At 40.0% G+C, this 24,208-nt stretch overlaps 1 protein-coding gene across 3 annotated transcripts in view; it reads right to left on the bottom strand.

Annotated features, from left to right (window-relative positions):
• Positions 1–24,208, bottom strand: part of LOC118423737 (transformation/transcription domain-associated protein-like) — a 230,878-nt gene that overhangs the window by 87,439 nt on the left and 119,231 nt on the right. For all 3 annotated transcript variants that reach the window (XM_035831940.1, XM_035831939.1, XM_035831941.1), the window contains one exon: positions 22,599–22,747. In XM_035831940.1, coding sequence (XP_035687833.1) covers positions 22,599–22,747 — 149 coding nt within the window. The remainder of the gene's footprint in view (positions 1–22,598; positions 22,748–24,208) is intronic.

Raw genomic sequence — 24,208 nt, 5'->3', positions numbered from 1 at the left:
CAACACTTACTCAGGAAAGCGATTTTGTCAATGGAAAGTGGCCAGAGGCTGATTTGAGTTGTCATTTATGAATAAAGTCGTGTCAGTCTCAATATGCGTAAGGCCGCATCATTTTATTTGGTGTAACGCTAGAAATACTAGACTTGGCTGCAACACTTTTTTTGCGAATGAACCATCTGACCGTTTGATAATTTTTTTCGTTCCTGGACATCTTCAAGTCAGAATTATGTACAAAGTCAAATGAAAACAGAAAGATGAGGACAAACTTGTACCTCATTTAGATCACTGATCCCCTAAACTGTGTCCTTTGGCCCTGATTTTGTAGCAATTGTCCTGTTAAGCATTATTTCTAAACAAAATGATCCCATCAATTTTGCCCACACAACTCTACAGTGTAGTAGTAGGAGAAATGGGTATAAATGTGATGTGGACATGTTGAGTTTATCCTAATTAAAACTGAGATTTCACATAATACATGTTACATAATACTCCTATTACATGCCGAGAATCACACCATGAATTTTCATTTATCAAAACACCATCAAACTTACCTGTCATATTAGTCAGATTTACTTCTAAATTTACTGCTCCTAATGATGGCTAATGATGCCACATAGGCAGATACAGGGTTATAATAACTTATATATGCACTTATATTTTTGTAAAGCACTTATGTTTCAGTGCTCAAGTCAGGACTGAAGCATAATTAGCATAATTAATTATCAACATTGTAAGGTTTTAGAACACCAGTAAAAAAAAGCATCATCTACACATGACTGTGTGCTCTAACTGGAAGTATGAAGGAATTGTACAACAAACTATGATCACTTTTATAAAAGACACAGTCAGGAGGATACGTTATATTCCTGTTTTTGTTGGCTTCAGTTCAAGAAAAGTGAAAAGCAGAGAGGATGAGAGGAGGTTGTGAGAATGTTAGGAGGAAATTTCCTCTGCATCTTCTGCAGAATGACAGAGCAGGCTTACTGAAGCACAGGTTGTGAGAACGTTAGGAGGAACTTTCAGCATCCTCTGCAGAATGACAGAGCAGGCTTACTGAAGCACAGGTAACAGTGAATGTTAGAGGAAACTTTGCCTAGCATCCTCTGCAGAATGGCAGACCAGGCTTACTGAAGCACAGGTTGCGAGAACGTTAGGAGGAACTTTCAGCATCCTCTGCAGAACGGCGGAGCAGGCTTACTGAAGCACAGGTAACAGTGAATGTTAGGAGGAAATTTCCTCTACATCCTCTGCAGAATGACAGAGCAGGCTTACTGAAGCACAGGTTGCGAGAACGTTAGGAGGAACTTTCAGCATCCTCTGCAGAATGGCGCATGCTTACCGAAGCACAGGTTGTGAGAACGTTAGGAGGAACTTTCAGCATCCTCTGCAGAATGACAGAGCAGGCTTACTGAAGCACAGGTAACAGTGAATGTTAGAGGAAACTTTGCCTAGCATCCTCTGCAGAATGGCAGACCAGGCTTACTGAAGCACAGGTTGTGAGAACGTTAGGAGGAACTTTCAGCATCCTCTGCAGAATGGCGGAGCAGGCTTACCCAAGCACAGGTTGTGAGAACGTTTGGAGGAACTTTCAGCATCCTCTGCAGAATGACAGAGCAGGCTTACTGAAGCACAGGTAACAGTGAATGTTAGAGGAAACTTTGCCTAGCATCCTCTGCAGAATGGCAGACCAGGCTTACTGAAGCACAGGTTGCGAGAACGTTAGGAGGAACTTTCAGCATCCTCTGCAGAATGGCAGAGCAGGCTTACCCAAGCACAGGTTGTGAGAACGTTAGGAGGAAATTTCCTCTACATCCTCTGCAGAATGGCAGAGCAGGCTTACTGAAGCACAGGTTGCGAGAACGTTAGGAGGAACTTTCAGCATCCTCTGCAGAACGGCAGACCAGGCTTTCCCAAGCACGGGTTGTGAGAACGTTAGAGGAAACTTAGCTTAGCATCCTCTGCAGAATGGCAGAGCAGGCTTACTGAAGCACAGGTTAAGGAGATTACGGAGACTCTGCAACTCAGCGATAATGCACCTGATTTACTTCAAGGTGTCTGACACAAGGTTAAACAGCTTATTCTGGAGCATCTGTCTGGTAACAAGACGTGCGCTCCAACAGAAGCGCTGAACGTCGGCACACTCGCTTTGCTCAATGTCACACTAAGCCTCTCCAACCAGTCATACTTACAGCGCATTCAACTCCAGTCATCAGTGAACCAATGGAGTCAGTATGGATGTAAGCTTACTGCTTCTGAGGTGATACGCAAGGCTCTATTTTCAATTATGGGTTAAGAGTTTTTGAAGAACATTTCCTTGCCAGAATGAGCTGGAGCTTTGGCATTACAGTCTTCTGAACCTCACAGCTTTGTGCACACAAATGATGATAAAGCCAGGGAAAACACAGGGAAAACACTTCAAATATGATCAATGCTGAGCAAGGAGCGATAGCTGGCACTGCACTGAAGAGGCTCTTTCGTCTACCAAGGGAAAGGATTCGATAACAACTTGACGTTTTTTTATTCACAACTAAGAACCTTTATTTATTCACGAAAGCTCAAATTGGCCTGCAGGCCGCTTTTCATTGAGGTCATGGGGTAAGAGGCAAGTTATATAACAGAGATACAGTTTATATTGTTTAACGTCCTTACAAGTCTATACATGTAAGTATATGTCTTTGTAAAATCAACTGCCAATATTTCAGTGACTGTCTGTCATCTTCCTCAGGGCACTACTGACCAGGATCCTGGTTGTTAATAAAGAGTCTCGTTACCCAGTAATTTTCAAACCTGATGAAACTATTCACAATGTGTAAAGACCTGTCAAAGAACACTTCATCCCCAAAGTGTACAAAAGCTTGTGTTGCAGCATTCCTGAATCCCACAGTTAACTTTACACAGAAACACAGCTAAGCAATGATGAGTGAGTTGCCATTAGACATTCAAGACACAAAACCTATAAAGCAAGTGGGGAGAACAGTGCAAAAATAGTTACGATAATAGTAATACTTTGCTCTTCTTTCTTGAAAGTTAAGACATTAAAAAACCACTTCCCTCTCAAACTGTCCAGAGTTAGGTGCTCCAGTCTTGCTAAATCTCATGGTTAGCTGCACACAGACAGCCCATCCCACACAACAGACAGGACATTCGCCACTTCTGACATCCAATCAATCTCCAGTTTTATGGCACTCTTAAATTTTACATTTGTCTGTACCGCCTGGTTAAAATACAGGATGCACAAAATCCAATTAAATGCTAGTAAGAGTACAGCTCTCCTGAGTCTTACATTTTGCTGTAGAGCTTAAAGAGACAGCATGCTCTAAATCCATTTAACTCGTGTTATGGCTCTCTCAAAGGTTACAGGTTTCTGTATAGCCTAGTTAAAAGACAGGATGTACAAAGTCCATTTAACTCTAGAGCTACAGCTCTCTCGAGGCTTACACCTTGTTTAGCTTTAGTAAAAAGACAGGATGAACAAAATCCAATCTGATGCTAGAGTACAGCTCTCCTGACTCTTAGATTTTGCTATAAAGCTTAGTTAAGAGACAGAATGTACAACATCCAATCTAACTCTAGCGTTACGGCTCTCACGAATCCTACAGGTCTCAGCATAGCCTAGTTAAAAGACAGGATGTGCAAAATCCATCTAACTCTAGAGCTACAGCTCTCTCGAGGCTTACACCTTGTTATAGCTTAGTTAAAAGATAGGATGCACAAAATCCAATCTGATGCTAGAGTACAGGTCTCTTGAATCTAATATTTTGCTTTAAAGCTTAGTTAAGACACAGAATATATAAAATCCAATCAAATTCCAGGGTTACAGCTCTCCTGAATCTTAGATTTTGCTTTAAAGCTAAGATAAGAGATAGAATGCACAAAATCCCGTTAACTCTAGTGTTATGGCTCTTTCAAATCTTAAATTTTTCTGCAGCTATATAGCATAGTTAAGAGACTAGTAAAAAGACAGACTGTACAAAATCCAATAAAATGCTAGTGCTACAGCTCTCTTGAATCTCTTGAATGTTTCTCTATAGCTTTAAGAGATAGTTTGTCAAAAATCCAATCAAATTCTAGGGTGACAACTCTTTTGAATCTTCCATGTTTCTGTATAGCTTTAAGAGACAGTTTGTCAAATATCCAATCAAATTCTAGGGTGACAATTCTTTTGAATCTTACATGTTCCTGTATAGCTTTAAGAGACAGTTTGTCAAAAATCCAATCAACCTCTACTGTTATGGCTCTCTCCAACATCACATGTTGCTGTATAGCTCCATACATAGACAGGATGTACCAGAGCCAATCAATCATGAGTAAGCAGCCAAAGTTGGCACAGAAAACCTGAAGCCCATTAGAACAAGTGGTAAGAACGGCGGGTTTAGCACCATCCAGAGCCTGTCTACTTGTGTAAGTGCAGCTCCTCCATCAGCACCAAGGACAGGTCTCACTGTCTGTAATCCTCCACAAGACAGATGTTCCCGCACGATAATCAGATTAAGTTTCTTGTTAAGCACCGCAGCATGGTTCTCAAGTGGAGCTGCAGGTGATATTCCAGGAAAGCTTTTGTTACTGGAATCAGCATAACCACGGGATGAAATGGTTCTGGAATGCATGTGGCTGCAGGCTTTAGTGTTTATATCACCAGGATGAAATGATTCTGAAATGTGGCTGCAGGTAAAATTCTGGGAAAGCATTTTAATTGATTGTTACTGGAATCAGCTTTCGTATTTTATAACCACGGGATGAAATGATTCTGGAATGTGGCTGGAGGTTAAATTCCGGGAAAGCTTTTGTTACTGGAATCAGCTTTCATGTTTTATAACCTCGGGATGAAATGATTCTGGAATGTGGCTGCAGGTGAAATTCCGGGAAAGATTTCCTTCCAGGAATTAGCTTTTATCTTAAGCACCACAGGATTACCCCGTAACCATAGGTTACACTCCAAATAGCAATTATTCATGCAACTGGATATGATTATGGAAATGTTGATACATTTCAGATAGCATCCACTATCTCTCATTATTAACACTTAGGAGATCTTGTTGGCGACAAGTTGACAGGAAAGCTATTTCTCCAGAACCTAGCTTGAGATGAAGCGCCTTCCCTGGCTTTTAGAATGTATGATCGTATATTGGACTATCTATTAACTGCACAAAATTTGTCTTCCCCTGATTTACACATCAAACCATAGTTTTTGATGACAAACCCGTTGGACCTAAGATCTTCACTGATGAAAGATATTTATTCATCTAATCGTCTGGCTGGGTTGCAGGCAGCTAATATGAAAGCTAGTGGATGCTACCTGAAATGTCTGACCATTAACAAAATCATATCCACTATATAAAATTATAACTGCTACTTTACATGTGTTGGGTGCTTGGCCAAAATGTAGTGAAGCCTCATTGCACTATCACACTTAGTCTAGATACTTGAAAAATCATCCTGCATCACCCCAACTGGGGATTAAAGCTTCATCTTTGCTCTGCATATGACTGTATATTATTCATCTTGCGTGGAATAAAGATGATTTTAAACCTGGGAAGTTCTGTGGAGGTGCCAGGCATGCATGGCAGCAATGTAGGGGACCTGATTAGGGTTCAGTGCAGGAGCAGAAGTAATCTGCATCAGTAATGCGGCAGTAAGACCCAGGCAGTGACAGTAATACCTGATGAATCATTAGGTGGTGTTGATATGGAAAGATTCTGATGTAGGGTGGGCATCAGGTACAGGTAAAGGTGCTACAAACACAGACTCCAACTGTAGACATGACACAGGGCAGTAAACTGCATCAGTAATGTGACAGTAAGACCCAGGCAGTGACAGTAATATCCTGATGAATCATTAGGTGGTGTTGATATGCAGCAATGTGACAGTGAGACCCAGGCAGTGACAGTAATCTACATCAGTAATGTGACAGTAAGACCCAGGCAGTGACAGTAATCTACATCAGTAATGTGACAGTAAGACCCGGGCAGTGACAGTAATCTACATCAGTAATGTGACAGTAAGACCCAGGCAGTGACAGTAATCTACATCAGTAATGTGACAGTAAGACCCGGGCAGTGACAGTAATCTACATCAGTAATATGGCAGTAAGACCCAGGCAGTGACAGTAATACCTGACGAATCATTAGGTGGTGTTGATATGGATAAAGCCTGATGTAGGGTGGGCATTAGGTACAGGTAAAGGTACAACAAACACAGATTTAAAACTGTAGACATGACACAGGGCAGTAATCTACATCAGTAATGTGACAGTAAGACCCGGGCAGTGACAGTAATACCTGATCAGTCATTAGGTGGTGTTGATATGGAAAGATTCTGATGTGGGGTAGGCATTAGGTACAGGTAAAGGTGACACAAACACAGACTCCAACTGCAGGCATGACAGTCAGGGTAGTAATCTGCATCAGTAATGTGACAGTAATACCCAGGCAGTGACAGTAATACCTGATGAATCATTAGGTGGTGTTGATATGGATCAAGCCTGATGTGATGCAGGCATCAGGTACAGGTAAAGGTGCTATGAATGGAAACTCCAACCAAAAACAGGACATACGGCAGTAAACATGAATCAATGCAGCAATACATTAATTTGTGTCTCGGAATAGTTAAGCAGACAGAAAAAGACTTTCTGCAACCTTTTTACTTTATTCACAAAGGAGTCTATACAGAAAGTAAAATATGCACAGAGACATCAAAATACAACATTCTAATACGATTCAATATCTACAACTGGATAAAAACACAGGTTTTTAATTAGTTCAAGAGATTGAATTGTAATTGTATATTGTTTACCTGAATGTCTAACATTCATAAACTTATTAAAGTAAAATGTTCAGCACCAAGGACAGGTATATACATGTATTTTGGTGGAGTTGCAAAAGATTAAAGATTAAAAAACCAGGCCACACTTGCAGCCTTGGTTACCAATGCTCTCATCAGCCCCTGACGACAACTGTCTGTCGCCCGCCCGGCGTTTACGCAGGAAGATGAGACTGGCTCCGGGGGAAAAGTTACGACAAAATTGCCAGTTTCCATCCCATTGACCTGCCGTGCCCTCGTGGAAAGGCCAAAGGGAGCGTCACAGCTGCCGTGTGACATACAATTCTGCCACACAGCTGTAATGTAGCATACGCTGTGGCAATAACGCACGCTGTAACAACTGTGACACGGACACAGATTTACATACCATTAGCCCAGCGTAATCGCCGCAGAAACGCTGGGGGAATGTTCCATTATGTTTGCCACTGCTGATTTAACAATTGGCCGTTATGTGATCAAATAAAGCTACCCAACAACGGCTGAATAGGGCGAGGTCAACGCTTTACGCACGGTTCAACCTCCGCAATATGTCGGCGCGCTGCGAGGAATATTATTGCACTTTCCACGTTTTTACAGCCTGACTACGTTTTACTAAGGATATTTATGACTGCAAAACGTTAAACCAATGTACTAGCATATCAATGTATATTCTTAATATCACAATATTGGAAAAAACGCGTCACCCTAATATACGAAAATTGGAAATACTGTATTATCATAACAGACCAATATTGGTAAAGATATCTTTTCCTAACAACCAAAGCTCCAATTATCCATTTGATACCATTCAATTTTGTCAGTTGCATTTGAGGGAAGTAAGCTTTGTCGCTTCTTTTTAAGGTGTTTACCATAAAGTTGTGCAAGGGAGCTCTTTTCAACGTCTAAATCTCACAGTAAACCACAAATAAGCTGCTTAATTTCAATATCGTCACTTCATTTCCTTCTCTCACTCATTTCCTCATTCCCTTCTAGTCTATATCATTCCATTCTATTCTTATCTGTTTTGTTCAATTCTGTTCTATTTTATTCCATTCTATTCTATTCTAATCAACCTTCTTGATGGCCCCTTCGAGTCTAGTCTACTCTACTCTTTTCTATATTATTCTCTATTTCACTCTACTTAATCTACTCCATTTTATTCTATAATATTGTATTCTTTAATTTGTATTGTATTGTGTTGTATTCTATCCTTCTCTATCCTATTCTGAGCCAGTCTATTCTATATATAGCTGCAGTAACTTACAGCTAAGGCTGCCTGACTGCATTATGGCCATTACAAGGTGCACCCTTCTGTGAGCAGGTCAGAATAACAACATTAAACTACATTATCGGACGCCAAGCTCCGAGTCGACTCCTGCTGCTGGATTCATACAGACCTAAACTCCATCTGACAATCGTTATTGGGAAGATTCCGTCTCTAATAAAAGAGCTGACAACACAGTAAACGTAACCGACGCGCCGGCACGGCCGGAGTAATTTCCCTGCCCCGTTTGACCATAATAAGACCGGTGGTGTGAAAATCTCGCCCTGTTTGACGCTCCTCGCTGACAGCTTGGCTATGAGACGGGAGAATAGAGCGGAAATGTTCCGCAGTAGCCACGCCGGCCTTCACAGGTCAATGATCACAGCAGGTCTGACTTATAGTGATCCTTACAGCAGGATATTACACGTTATTACAACTCAGACGGCTTCGGACTTTTACACAATAACCTGTTCAGGGATGCAGACAGGTTTTTACTGGAGAAATGGCTTTACATCTGAAATAGAGGCGATCTTTACAGGCGGCTATCAGATGTTATTACAACTCAGACAGCTTCAGAATTTTACTCAATAACGTATTCAGGTCTGCAGACATATTTTACTGGAGAAATGGGTTTAGAGACTTACACACATCTGAAATAGAGGGGATCTTTATACAGCCAGATATTACATGTTATCACAACTCAGACAGCCACAGACTTTTACACACTCAAGAACCTGTTCTGGGGTACAACAGAGAAGACTTATGTTTTTACTGGAGAAATGGGTTTAGAGACTTACATAGATCTGAAATAGAGGGGATCTTTATATTACAGCCGGATATTAGATGTAGATGTTATTACAAGTTTGACAGCAGACTTTTGCTCAATAACCTGATAAGGGATGCAGACATGTTTTACTGGAGAAATGGGTTTAGAGACTTACACACATCTGAAATAGAGGGCATCTTTATATGGCCAGATATTACATGTTATTGCAAGTCAGACAGCTTCGGAATTTTATACAATAACGTATTCAGGGTTGTAGACATATTTTACTGGAGAAATGGGTTTAGAGACTTACACACATAAAACATAGAGGGAATCTTTATACAGCCAGATATTACATGTTATTACAAGTTCGACAGCAGACTTTTGCTCAATAACCTGTTCTGGGGTACAACAGAAAAGATATACGTTTTTACTATGTGATATGACTTAAGAGACTAAGGAAACATGTTTTCTTCCTGAGGTTATTTCATTAGCATATCATTTACCTCCTTGGTGATTATCAACATATAAGTTAACAATAGTAAAAAATGGATGATAAAAGGAACCAATTTTTATCAATAACACAAGAAATATTGCATACCGATCGTAAAGGCAGCATCAAAGAGAGCCGTGCTTTTGGAATAATGGAGGAAACGCAAAATCAATGAGAAACAATTTCTTCCGTAGAATGATATAGTCTGTAAAATGAACAATGTTTTATATGATTTGCCGACAGCTACAATGTTGTAACAGCACATGCAGGAGATAATGCATGTGAGACTAGCATACTACAAACATATTGAGCAGAGGACATTGATTGCTATTATTCTTGATAGTACTAAATGGATTTTTGCCTAGCTGACTAGAGAATTTTTTATCAACATTAGGCAGAAAAATTGCACATCATTGAAGTTTTACACTGTCTTACACTTCCAATTAAAATGACAATCAAGGAATGCTTTTATCATAATTATGCAGGAGTGGTATATTGGAACAAGGTAAGTTACTGTCAACAACAGCTAAAAGCATTTTCTACTTAGAACATGTAATTACTATGATTACAACAATGACAGAAACTGCTATCAGAAAGTAATGAATGAGAAAAAGAAATCAATGAAAAAATCTCTCACAAACCATGTACGTATGAGGTGGGCAATCTACAAAGCAGATATGTTTCATATGATTTACCTACATCAAGTGTGTAATGCTGACAGTGCTAATCAAGCCTGAGGATATGAAGTCACTGAATACTGATATAATGTATGAGAATAGCCTATGACTGATAAGTATGAGCAGTAAGAGCTCTGTAAGATGTGATTTACCTACAGCAAGTGTGTAATGCTGACAATTCTCTACTGAAGCCTGGGGATAGAGTAATTTGTGCTATATTATGTGAGATTTAGAGTGGCTGAAGGCTGATATAATGTGAGAGAGTAGCGCATGACGGATCAGTGTTAGAGGTAAGAGCTCTGTAAGCGACGTATGACTGATGACCGAACAAGTTAGTGCAGCAATAGTTGCAGGCAGTGCGATCGGTTATCAGTTGTACATCGATGTATGCGCCTTCACAAAGGGTTGCCTCAATATATCAGGAAATGTGGTCTTTTTATTGCTTCTGCAAAAGGTGTAGTGAAAAAACCTCACAAGTATAATATTTAGGTAAGTCCCAACTTTTTCTGTGTTGGTAAGATAAATCAATGTTTTTTCGGAAGGTCAGTAGTACATCGATGTATGCGCCTTCACTCAATATATCAGGTTACCTTAATGTATCAGGATCGGACATTCAGTATCTTTTAGACAGGCGAATTCTGGTGAAGAACTAGACCATTGTGCTAGACCATTCTGAGTATAATTATAATGTAATGTTGCTACATTTATATCATTAACACTTCAACCTACTCAGAGGTCACTCAACGTCAGAGGTCAACTGAGGACAAATGCAATAAAAACACTCGTCCTCTACAGTACAGGTTCATGGCCATCTTACGCAGATTCAGATTTGTCAGGAACTCGATGAAACTTGAGCGATAAAATCGTTGAACGACACGTGACTGCGTCTGACGTCCCATCTTTCTTACTAGAGATAAGCCCCCCGTTATAGGGTGACCGTCTTTGTACTGAAACCAAATCAGCAGGTATCAATAAGAATGTGCACAAATAACTGGAATGCAGTGAGAATTTCTAGAATGCCCTTTGAATACTCTGGAACATACAAAGAAGCTTCCGTCTGACGGCATTTCGGCTTATTCTGCCTCTCGTGTGAAGGAGCTTTAAGCAAAAGCACAGGTTAGATGTGAGCCGATTACAAAGGTACGAACCATACCCATATATCCTACAGACCAACTGCGGATGATACATGACTGTATGCATAATTCACTATTGATGACACAAGTGATGGAGTGGGTAGAACTTAGAACAGCTTTAGAGAACCAATAAAATAGAGGTCTGCAAAGACGGCATCACTGGTGACAAATGTTCTTCACGTATTGAATTGTCATTCTAGTGACGCTGAAGAAGAGTGATGGATGTCACTCAAAACATCTGGAAGCAAAAGTCCATTTTTATCCAGTTGTAGAGATTAACGTGTATTTGAATAGTACCTCAATGTTGAACCATATCAAGTTTCCTCAGAACCTCAATAAATGCCAAAATTCACACAAAAAATCTAATCCATCATAAGTATCTTGAATGTGTAAAGTTGAACATCACATAAAGGAATACATGAAAGGTTCGGGAGGTGCTTTTTCTTTATTGATAACACGAATGACAGAGAGCGTGGAACTAAGAATGGCTTTAGAAGACGTTTCTTTGCTCATCAAAATATTCTTCTTTGATGCGACACACCAGTGAAAAATCTCCTTCTGAGAGACAGACAATGCTGAAGCATGTACTGAATGTTGAGGACCACATGAAGAGACTCTTTGCAAAATTTTAGAGGCGATTTTTCATCGAATATGAAAGGAATGATGGAGTGTGCGGAGCGCAGGACAACTTTAGCAGACATTTTTCTGGTCCATGAAATATTCCTCTCTGATGGTAACATACTGGTGGCAAATGTACTTCTTAGTTCAGTTCAGTTCATCCTCATATGAGGTGCCATTAAGGTGTCATATGAGGCGATTCTCTGACGATAGGTCAGTAGTACTGCGTCTGTACAGAATATACATGCAGTTGCTATTTTCCTGTAAATTCTACATACGTTATTGTTTGCTGACATAGTTATGTTCACGTTGTCTCTCCGTCACTCCAATATTTAATCCAGTGTCTAGGTTTTTAAACAAAATGTGATTATGCATGTTTGTGAATTGTCATAACTTTTAGGATTTTTTTATGGAATGTCATTCGTTGGCACATTTCATGTAGCATTTACAATGTCATTTGCCATGCCAAGGACCAATAAAGCTGAATCTGAATCTTAACGATGTCGGACCATGCATCTCTATCTAAGTTGTATACTTCTCAGGAGGGGGGCTTAGTAAAAGTTTCAGAAGTATTTTTTCTTGAAACTTGGATACTTTATTAGTCCATTTAAGTCCATATTAGTTCATTGTAGAACAGAGCGTTATAAAAACAGCGCCGCCCCATATATGGCTCGTTTGATCAACAAAGAGCCCATCAATGTATAATGTTGTTGTAAATAGTTCTAATTTACTTTTAACGACGGTGTTACGTATCATTGGTTTGCATTTTAAATTGTATTAAGTTGTATACTTTGCATTTGCTTATTCCATAATCATTTTTGTGTGAATAATGTCCAAAAAGACTGTGTGAGTAGTGCAATTCAGCCCTTCGGGCTGCAAGACCGCTTTTAATTTGTCATACTTGTTGAATTGAATTGAATAAACCAGTCTATAAGCTGAAATGCAAACTTCACAAATTGAAGTCAGCTAATCTTCCAGGACATATGACACAAATGATGGAGTACCAAGAACTATAATATAGGAATGGTCTCTGAAACGTCTTCATGCTCAATAAATCATTTTTGTTGGCAACAAAAAGACTGCTACGATGTGCCATATTATTTCATCGGGAACTGAATAAAAACCGATTATACCAAAATTCATACAAATCCATCAAAAGGACATGCCAAAAAGCAGTTAGTAAATATTTATTTATAAACAACTGGATATGATTTTGGAAACAGACGTTTCAGATGGCATCCACTATCCTTTGTCAGTGGCACTGAAGTGATCTGGAAGAAACTGTTTTTTTATACCCTAACTATCATCAAAAGGATCTTGAGTTCTAGTTGCGAGCACACAACCACAACCAAAAACAGTACCACCGTTGTAGGTAAACCGCCTTCCTGTGGGAAACAGATACCATTGCTGTGGCTAAACCCTTTTTTACTCCACAAAGCAAACCATCCAGCAGATATGAAAGTATAACCAATCGAATAACTAAGGCCTAAACCCTTGTTAGTGCCAGCTGTAGGCAGCCCCAGTAGTGGTGACAGTGTGTGAAATAGGCAGAGCCGATAGCATGCTTTATTTATGCCTTATGCAATAAAGGTTTGACAGGGAATTTTTCTCACAACTGATCTCTGCCTGCGTCAGTAGAATCTGCAGTGTTTTATAGGATCTGCAAAGCTAATGATGCAAGACTCACAAGTCTGCTCTATGATATATATACAATCATGTATATAGTATAGATACATAAATACATAGCTAACCTTTTAGATATGGCAGAAAGATACATTTTGTATACGGCGGGGAGTTTTCTTTGGAATGCTAACGTCGTAAGTCAGTATGTATATAGGAATAGAGGGTCCCCTAACCAACATCATGGTGTACGTAATTCTGTTAGGACACATGATCGAGTGCTTGTTATAAGCCAGAATGGACAGACATCCAGCAGAAAGCTTATACTAAATGGAGGAAATTGGAAAAAAGATCTGGATATAGTTTGTCTTAGGAAATTTCTACTTGTAGTGACAGGAGGGACAAGCAATATGTGCAAAATGTACAGTTTTGTACATGTATGAAGGACTTGGACAGAGGACAGATACAGTGAGTCAAAGTAGACAGGTGGCCACTTATAATGTACAGGATTCATAATGCTTCAATTAATGGGAGAAAACCTATGGTACAACAAATATCTATGGGTCCAGCAAATAATCTATGGGTCCAGCAAATTATATGGGACAGCAAATAATCTATGTGACCAGCAAAACGTGGTCACAATGGCCAGGAAGTCCTTATGTAGAGGTGGTCACTAGCTAGTAAAGGCCTCACTGTTATACATGATTTAATGTTCAATGTTCTGAAAGAAATGCCCTTGCCTTCAAATTACTCGTAAAAGCACAAAGAACAATGATAGACCACTGCTTTCCTGTACATAGCCCCATCTTAAGGAATGTAACCCTTTCCAGTAGCTCTCAAGTCAGAAAAGTTTCTTCACTCAGAATTTGAACTCCTGATCCTTGGACCCAGAAACTGTGTTGCTAAAAACTAAGCCGCCCATCTTACCCACATCAAACGAAATATCCAGTATTGAAAAGGAAAGCAAACAAAACAATTCATGACACTTTCATGAACCAAAGTTTCCCATGTGTATTTTTACGTCCTTATACGGCGACTTCTGACATTCCGTATTTGTCAGTTATTGAAGAAATTCACTTAAGGACTGATTGAACAAGCGTTTATGAAGAAGGACTGGGCCTGAAAGCACATCAAAGTCAATACCGTTATGGGAAGAGATTGGAAAAATGGCAAACAAGGCCATTTATGTCCCTCGTGAACAGAGTTCTCTCATAGTTTGATGCAAAATGGTACAAATGTCTGGGGAAGTCAAATTCGTTTTTCATTTGTGCTAAGGAAATTTTGTCTTGTTTGGGGAAGCAATTTAATAAAAGCTCTGAACTGAAGTATTCAAGGCTAGAACTATACACACATATCTACTGGGACTTCATATAATTCAAGGCAGAGTACATGTAAGAAATACCAAAACCGGAGTTCAGCTTTCATTGGTACTGAGGAAGTTTTATCTTGTTACGGGAAGCAATTTAATAAAAGCTCTGAACTTATATATCTAAGCCTTAAGCCAGAACTAAAAAGCTATCTACTGGGACCTCCTATAACTCGAGAGAGTACAAATTGAATGTGAGAGATACGAAAATAGCTCAAACTCAGTCTATATAGAAGTCTATGCAGAACTTCTATATATTTGCTTGGCAGTGAGGAAAATTAGTGTTATGCCATAAGACAGTTTACTGGGTATATAACAGTGACATATCTCATGAGTTATTCTAGATTCAAGATTCTTCAAGATTTTGACTTATTAGTTTCTTTTTTTTTCAATTTGAATTTATTGGAGTGTAAAAAGGGGGGTGAAACAGGTGTCACAGATTAAACACTTTTACATCATACATGGTGCCCTTCCTTGAACTATATAATCAAGTTATCAGGGGTTCATGCAAGTTTGGAACTTGACCTCACATGCACTTGAGCTCCAGTAAACTTGGCTGTCAGAAAACTTTTAAATTTAAAATTATCAGCACACAGAAACTGGCACAACATTTGACACCCTTATTACAGACCAAATCTCAGTTCATGTAAAAGAGGCGTCTTATCAGATAAGTATGTCACTGCAGTCTTGTTATTGCATGTTGCGTGAGGAGGCATCTGTAATATACTACACCTTGATGTACAATGTAGAGATAAGGGGTTATTGTGGGAACATTTTCACATGCTTATTACAGGACTAACTGTGGAATTCGAAAGTTGAAGGCCGAATAACAGAAAAGCTGCAAAGATCGGAAGATGATAGTCCGTGGGTGTGCTGATACAGCTATGCAATATTCTACAACTGTTACACGTCAGACACAAGTCAGAACATTTTGACAATTTTACATACTTATCACAGGCTTCGAATGAAGTTTCAAAATGCCAGAAAGAACCTAAAATCTAAAGACTGTAATTCTTGGGTGGGCTGGTAAAGTCATGCAATATTCTACAACACCCACATCAGCCACAAGTCAGAACATTTTGACATGGTTATTACATCTCCACAACAGGCTTAGGAAAAATTTACCCATTTCAAAAAGTCGCTAAAATCCAAAGATTGTTTGTCGATAATACTAAAGATCTAAGACAGAAAATAGAGACATTTTGACATGACTTATTGCAGGATTCGAAGAAAAGTTATTCAGAATCAATTTTCAGTATTGTAGTACAACTCACGCAATATGAATATGGTACATCATCGATAGGAGGATCGACACCTAATTAGTATAAACCATTGCAGGCTTACACCAAAATTTATATGAATGCCATGAGAGAAATATTGTCAGTTCATGGTTGTGGTTTTCTGTATTCCACTATATAACATGTCTGAGCCTGGAATATCTTGTAACACCTGTTTTATCAGCAATAATAAATAACAACATTCCAATATGGCTATAACATGTTAGGAAGTTAAGTACTTCATGACAGGAAAGTTCCTATAAACATTAAAGATTTCTGATAATGTTTAGGCGTGCAATATTCCAACTAAAGCCAGCAATAAAATATCCTTATTAGCAATAAGAACCTGAGATTTAGTTGGTACATACATCTGACAGCTTTTCCGTCCACAGCAGAACATAGTCACAGACAAGATGTGGGGAATACATTGGGAAATAATCATACCAAACTCTCAACCACATGCTAAAGCAATACTGGTAATATCTTGTGACAAGTTTATCTTTGATTGACAGATATATTTGACAACTTGTCCACCCAAAGTTTCAGTCAGCCAATTAAAAATATTTTGGATGTCGACCATAAAAAAAGATAAAACAGATTGGTAATACATTCCTATCAATAATAGCTTCAGCTTTGTTTGACGTACACATTTGACAATGTGTCCACCCTAAGTCTTAGTTAAGGCGACAGTAATATTTGGGGGTTTGACTATACAACAGCTACGGATTTGTAACCCATTCTTATCAATTAAAACTTTAGATTTGATTGACATATACACGTGTGTGCATTTGACAACTTGCCCACCCTTGTCTTAGTTAAGGTACTATAGTAATATTTCGGGCTTTGTCCACAGAAATACAGGAACAGCAATAACTCTGGATTAGTAAAATGACATTTGTATCAAACACAACTCCAACGTTGACTGGCAGATTCACATGAAAACTTACCCACCCAAAGTCTTAGCTATGGTACAAGTAATATTCGGGGTTTGACCACAGAAATACAGCAACAGCAAAAACTATATGGATTTGTAAATTACATTGCGTATCAAACCCAACTCCAACTTTGACTGCCAGATCCACATGACAGCTTTCCCACCCATTTTGAGTCAGTGCGGAGGCAATATTGTAGGAGCCGATAACATCATATCATAGAGCTGACAGATCCAGGTCTGGCCATTTCCTACAGCAATAACAATACCTGCTCCGAGGGCCCTGGCAAGGGGGTTATGGAACGATGTGAACATTTTGCCTGCCTTTGATCGTTTCGTTGCTGACAGGATGTGTCAAGAAGTTATTACAGGTTTTTGCTAACTTTTTGTGGCAAGCTTTCCTTCAGAAATAAGTAATCACACTGTAAATGTAGACTTGGATGAAGATTAAAAACAAAGGATAGTTTAGACTATCAGTATATGTTTTCTTCTTACAAGGATCGGCTTCAAATTCATACACAGGCCTGCAATGCATGTTGCTATTAAAATGCTGTAGACAAAATTCATAGCTAATTAAGGCTGTACCCATTTAGTTTGATTATCATAAATTTGCATGTAAAGTTTTACCAAGGGAACGTGGTGAAAGAAAAGGCTGGGAGGAAAACTTGTACCTGATTCTGTGTACCCCAAAAACTGTGTGCACCTATTATAAGTACAAACTTTCCCTTCAACTCAAACTCAAGATCTGCTGTTCAAAAACGACACACTTTCCCTTTAACTCAAGATCTGTTTTTCCAAAAACGACAGACTAAATCCCTTTAAACTCATGATCTGTCTTTTCCAAAAATGACAGACTTTCCCTTAACCTCAAGATCTGTTTTTCCAAAAACGACAGACTTTCCCTTAAACTCAAGATCTGTTTTTTTCCAAAAATGACAGAGTTGCCCTTAAACTGAAGATCTGTTTTTCCAAAACAATGCAAAACATTTGCTTTTAAATCCGAAACCAAGAAACTCTATTTGACCCACGGCCAGCAGACAGTAAAATGGAAGTGCTGTAAAAAGCATCCCGTGAGAGTTCTGAACTGCTAATAAAATACTTTATCAGCCCATCGGATGGCAATAATGGAAAAGATATTGATGTCGTGCAGTAAATAATTTGTCACTCAGTGAGCAAATTTTCATTCCAGTAACTGACCATGAAAACCTACAAACCAGTCAGACATGTTGGAACTGTATTTTCAGTAGGCTTTGCAAACTGTTATCACACCATTCTATCTTTCTAGGGGAGGAAACTAATAGGAAAGTTATCGATGTCATGTATTAAAGATTGCTCAGTCCCTGGACCAATTTTCCTTCGTGACCTTCAAAGGTTTCCGACCTTTCAAAGTACCTGACCTTGAAAATCAACCAATCAGACAGATGTTACGAGATGTGCTGATCAGGATTTGTGTTTTTTGTGTGGAGTCATCCAACTTTGCATTGGCACAAATGCTGTCGCAAACAGAAAAAATGATTGATGCTATATTACATAATGGATAAGCGAGGAAATATTCCAGGCAGCAACTGACCTTGAAGAGCAATGACTCAGATCCGGTTTATGAGAGACTCGTTGAAATTAGTTTTTCTCGTGGGCAAGCCCTTATCCAGGGCTCTAGCCAGCTCGAAATTTTTTTCCGTCAGCCAATTCCCATTATCGCGAAAACACTATTCCAGGAGTTAGAGAGACTGAACTGAGACCTTGAAAAACGGGTTTTTAATGAGATTGTCGTATGCGAAAGGGTACAGACACGCTTTGTCAACAATCATAACAATAGTAAAACAAACAGTGTGTGTCCTTTACGGCGTCCACCAAGGATTTTTTGTCCATCAAGGTTGACGGATCGGTTTTAAAATTTTTCCGTCACACGCAGCAGATTTCCGTCAATTGACGGAGAAACGGACGCTGGCTAAAGCCCTGCCCTTATCATACAGTTTATTAGCTCATGGAAGGACTGTTATGGCAAAAATATTGATGTGTTGTCTTTATCTGCTCATCATTCTACAACTTACAAGCAAATTTTCCTGGCAGCAAATTTCTGCAAAAAATTATATCGCTTATTAAAATTCAGTATTTGTCATTCTGCGAGTGAGTATTCTGTGCAGTAACTGACCTTGAAAAAACCATCAAACTCATCTGAGGGGATAAGCGGGAATTGCGTCCTTGTGGAATCTCCAAACTGTTACCTAACAATTTTACTAGCCCAAGCAAGGATATTAGAAGAAAAGACTATCAAGTTGATGCAGCACGCTAAACTATTTATCATTCGGTGACGAAATATTCCTCGCAGCGACTGGCAAGCTTTACGAGATTTGTTGAAAGTGGTTTTGCTAAGTCTTATCCGACAATTTCATTAGTCCGCAGCAGGATGGAATATCGGTGCGGCGTGTTTAACTATTCATCACTCGCTGTGCAAATATGACCTCCAACAGCTGACCTTGAAAATCAGCCAATGAGACCCGATTTATAGGATTTGTTGAAATTTGTGTCTCCGATAAAAGTTCCCGTCCCAAAGACATTCCCCCTGCATTATTGACGAGTCGCGTGGCGTCGGACGCGTGCGGGGGATGCTCATCTGCCCGGCCAATAAACGAGCGGGAATCCGCGCCACGACAGCGAAGCTCGATAACCGAGCTTTATGGGAAAGGCAGACAACGCTCGTAAAAACAGCCGTATTAGTGAAGAGATGTTTCCATTATTGAACAACACGACCTGGGCCATATGTACAGCAATCATTGGGCTATACATGTGTTTATAACTGAAGAAGATAAAGACATTTCTTTTACAGACCAAATATACAGTTCTTGAAGTATACTGGCCTGGACATGTGTTTATAACTGAAGAAGATAATGACATTTCTTTTACAGACCGAATATACAGTTCTTGAACTATACAGGTTTGGACATGTGTTTATAGAGACATTTCTTTTACAAGCTAAGAGCAGACAGTCATAGTGCTATGAATAACACAGAACAAGAGAAAGACATTTCTTTTACAGACCAAGAGTACAGCAAACATTGGGCTATACAGAATACTGAACAAGATAAAGATATTTCTTTTACAGGCCAAATATACAGCTGTCATAGGGCTATACAGGCTTGGACATGTGTTTTATAACTGAAGAAGATACAGACATTTCTTTTACAGACCAAGAGTACAGCAGACATTGGGCTATACAGAACACTAAACAACATAAAGACATTTTTTTACAGACAAATATACAGCAATCCTTGGGCTATAAAGGAAAAGGCATGTGTTTATAGCTCAACTTATGAGTTTTACCAGCTTGATATTTGATAAATAGAATAAATTTTTGGAAGGCTTAGAATGAAAAAAACTAAAGTAATGTTACTTCTGATGGGCTCCGTAGCAACACAACCTTTCAAAGGACCCAAACTTCCACAATCGTTCCAATCTTACGCCACGCTCGTCCGTATATCAGGGTCGCGCCCTTCCGTCGTCGTGGCGACACGGCCCCTCGTAATTTCGCTGCTGACATTTCCCGCGACAGGGCCATGTTTACAGAAGCAGTCAAATATGCCAAACTGGGCAGAATTTATGGTCCACGCTCCGATGGTCGGGCAGACATAGTGGCATTTATCTCATGTATCCAGCACAGAATAGCAACTCTAGTAACATGGCATTCATCTCATGTATCCAGCACAGAATAGCAACTCTAGTAACATGGCATTCATCTCATGTATCTAGCACAGGATATCAACTCTAGTAACCCTGCAGCCTTTCTGACACTTACAACAGAAACATGTCAGCACCAGGGACAGGAACTGTTCTGTGCTCTGTATTTTTAAGGAAGGCATGACAGCATTTAGATTCATGTAGAGTTTTATCTATCAAAGAGTATCATCTCCCAGTACCCCCAACTTTCCAATGCTTACAGCAGTAATCATTTCAACACCAGGGGCAGGAACTGTTTTGTGCTCTGTATGTATCTACATGATGATTATAGTCATATATCTAACACAGGAAATCAACTATGGTAACCCTGAACCCTTTCTGATGTTTACAACACTAAACAAGTCAGCACCTGAGACAGACCCTGTTCTGTGCTCTGTTTGTTCAGCTCTACATGATGGCTCAGATTCAAGTATCTAACACACTTTACTTAACAGGAATTGTTCTGTGGTCTGTATGTTTAGCTCATACAGATGGTTCAGATTCATGTATCTAACACAGGATCTCAACTCTGGTAACCAAACATCCCTTCTGATGCGTACAGCAGTGCTTTGTACGCAGATGTAGGCACTATTCTTGGGGACGATTACCATCTATAACCCTACATCCTTTCTGACTCCTAAAGTGCTAACCAATTCAGCACCAGGGACAGGCACTGTTCTGTGCTCGGTATGTTAAGAAAGGCATGACAGCATCGAGAATCTTGAGAACGTTTATGTCATCACAGGACCAGCCGTGATAATTCCATGTGGCGCTTTTAAAAGTGGGATTTTTAGCACCAGGGACAGGCACCATGCAGTGTTTTTGCATGGACAGTCATGATGGCATTCATATACCCGGGGACCCGCGTCTAACTTTGACGGATCACCCGTGGCGACCTCACATCCTCACGCTCGTCACGACACGCTTCCGCCAACCTCCTCACATCCTGGCATTTTCCTGGGGTTACCCAGGGCCAGGTTATCAGTTTCTCACCGGATCCTTCCATGTATCTCTAGTGTAAACAATCATTCCTCTCATCTCACAACTCAAGGATGAAAATCTACAGAAATGTGTAAAAGCAAAATTCAAGCTGGCAGGATTTTTCCTGTCTCAGTTCTGTAGCGTAGTATCCTCTACTCCTGGTCGTATCCTACACTTTCATAGGCCAAAACACATCCTTATTTTATCCAACCCTTTCATAGGCCAAAAGACTTCCGCATTATATCCTACACTTTCATAGGTCCAAAGACTTCCTTATTCAACACTTAACCATCTTTCCTTCAGCAACTGAACACCACTGCCCTGATCTCCAAATGCTGTTCTGAATTCCTAGCACCTAAATGGCTAAATGCAAGTCTAAAATATCCTTGTAGAAATGCTGGCGCCTCCAGACTCGCCGGCTATCCCAGTATCTAATCTTTCACCATCCAAGCTTCACAGTTACTTTGAGACACGGTGCAAACATGCCAATGAAGTAAGCAGAACAAATCGCCAAGGATAACCTGGCTGGTACAAAAATAACCTGAACGATTAAAAAATAACCTGACTGGCTTCACTCCAGCTACATAAAGTCACGTACAACTAGGTGAAACCAGTAGATATATCCAAAGCCCAACTATCTTTGGCACAGATGTTAGGCGCTTTGTGAAGAGAGAAGCTAGCTTGATGTCTCCTTGGCACCATAGAGTATGTCAGTTATTCAATTCTTTCCATTGGAATATAAACTAGGTTCAAACAAAACAATATAGAACTGATGTAACATGCACAAATCCAAGGTCAAACTTGCCCCCCTCCCCACAGAGGGGACATTTGTTCAATTCTTTCCATTGTTGAAAAGACCAAATCCTGGTGTACAATATCCCCCAGTGAACAAACCAGTAGTAGGCACAGGTCGCGCTGTGTAAGCATAAACAAACAAACAAACAAACAAACAACACACACCTGGTCCACGATGCCCTCGAGAGAAGACAGCAGGGTGGGGTGCAGGTCCCGTTGCATGTGCATGATGCGGCTGCATCGCCACATCGGTGCCGTCGCTCGGATCTGCCCCGCGTCCGTCCCGCTTCCGCCCGCGCCCTGGCTCGATGAGTCTGTAGGAATAAAGACAGCGAGGTTTAGTTTTAGTCAAAATCTACAACTTAAAGTTTATCAATGCAACACTGGTTCACCTTTATCAGAGGGTAACCTATATTCGTTGTTTGTAAAAAAAATGTATTTTGGGATATGCAGTCGACGGACGGTGGTTTCAAATCGGGACATTTTGAAAATATTGCAAATTTGAAACCGCTGTCAGCAGACTTCATACTGACTCCTATATGTGCTGTTTTTAAAGACAACGGATAAAGGTCACCCCATGGATAAAGGTGAACTAGTGTTAAACTTATAACTATCTGAGCAGCCATAAGAAGAAATTTCAACATAGATGTGTTAACACCTGAGGGCAAGGAACATACAACATTGAACATTTCCAGTAAGTATGACAGGACAGAAGTTAGCCATAATAGGGTAAGAGGAAAGATACTTTGCTGGAAAAATAGTCCAGTCTGATAGTTCAATGCATTTGAGGGTTTCCTCAGACGATAACTGTCCACTTTTATTGTTTCAAAACTGAAGCCACACTCTGGCATGACAAGTCTGTATAACAAGTTGTCTAAAGTTTGCATTTTTGAGAGGAAAAAGTCTACACTAGAAAGATATTATATGAAAAAAATTAATAGAAAAATATCTAAAATTCAATGGATTTTTCTCAGTGAACATAAATTGCTTAGAGTCCCAAACACAAGTAGTCAAGAGAGTACAAAATGCATAGGACTAAACTTCCTCAAGTGATGCCTAACTTTTGATCCAAAACCCTGACATTCATATTCATATGGACCCTCCTCCGAATATCGCATGCCTTCTGAAAAAAGTGAAAGTTCATTTCCCAAATCTGCAGTCACCGTGGTGACCCGTAGTGAAGCGTGCTCATCGGCGTGCGGAGGGGCGGGCAGGGGAAACAAAATCAATACGTGAGCACAAACCCAAGGTCAACCATGCCCCCCTCCCACACCGGAACACGCTGATGGACAAGGGCAAAGGGTCATGGCTTAAACGCTGACAGCTGATTGGTTTAGGGATTTGTAATTCATCTGTCCCCACCTGAGCTGCTTGTATTGTCTAAGTATTGATTATAATACAGTGCAGTCAGCTCCAAGGTCAAATCCACCCCCCTCCCCATGGTGATAGGCAAGGGCAAAGTCACACGAGGAGAATGCTTCCTTCTGACTGCTGATTGGTGCATAGGTGATCTGTTATACTGCCTCTCCCTTTGGTAATGTAACTATATAGTTATGTAACATGCACAAATCCAAGGTCAGACTTGCCCCCCTCCCCACAGATTGAGAGGGGTCAGGGGTCAGCAGAATGCTTCATGCTGATTGGTGGAGGACTGTGATGCCGTTTCCATCTGACATATTCACAATGTCAAATCCCTGACAGAAATGGCACCCAACCTTCTATCTAAAGCCAGAATGGTCCAAGCACAAATCCAGGTCAAACGCGCCCCCTCCCCA

This window comes from Branchiostoma floridae, chromosome 10 (assembly GCF_000003815.2).
Source record: "Branchiostoma floridae strain S238N-H82 chromosome 10, Bfl_VNyyK, whole genome shotgun sequence".
Classification (NCBI taxonomy): domain Eukaryota; kingdom Metazoa; phylum Chordata; class Leptocardii; order Amphioxiformes; family Branchiostomatidae; genus Branchiostoma; species Branchiostoma floridae.
The sequence above is the reverse complement of the archived record's forward strand: the minus strand, read 5'-3'. Positions and strand labels throughout refer to the sequence as shown.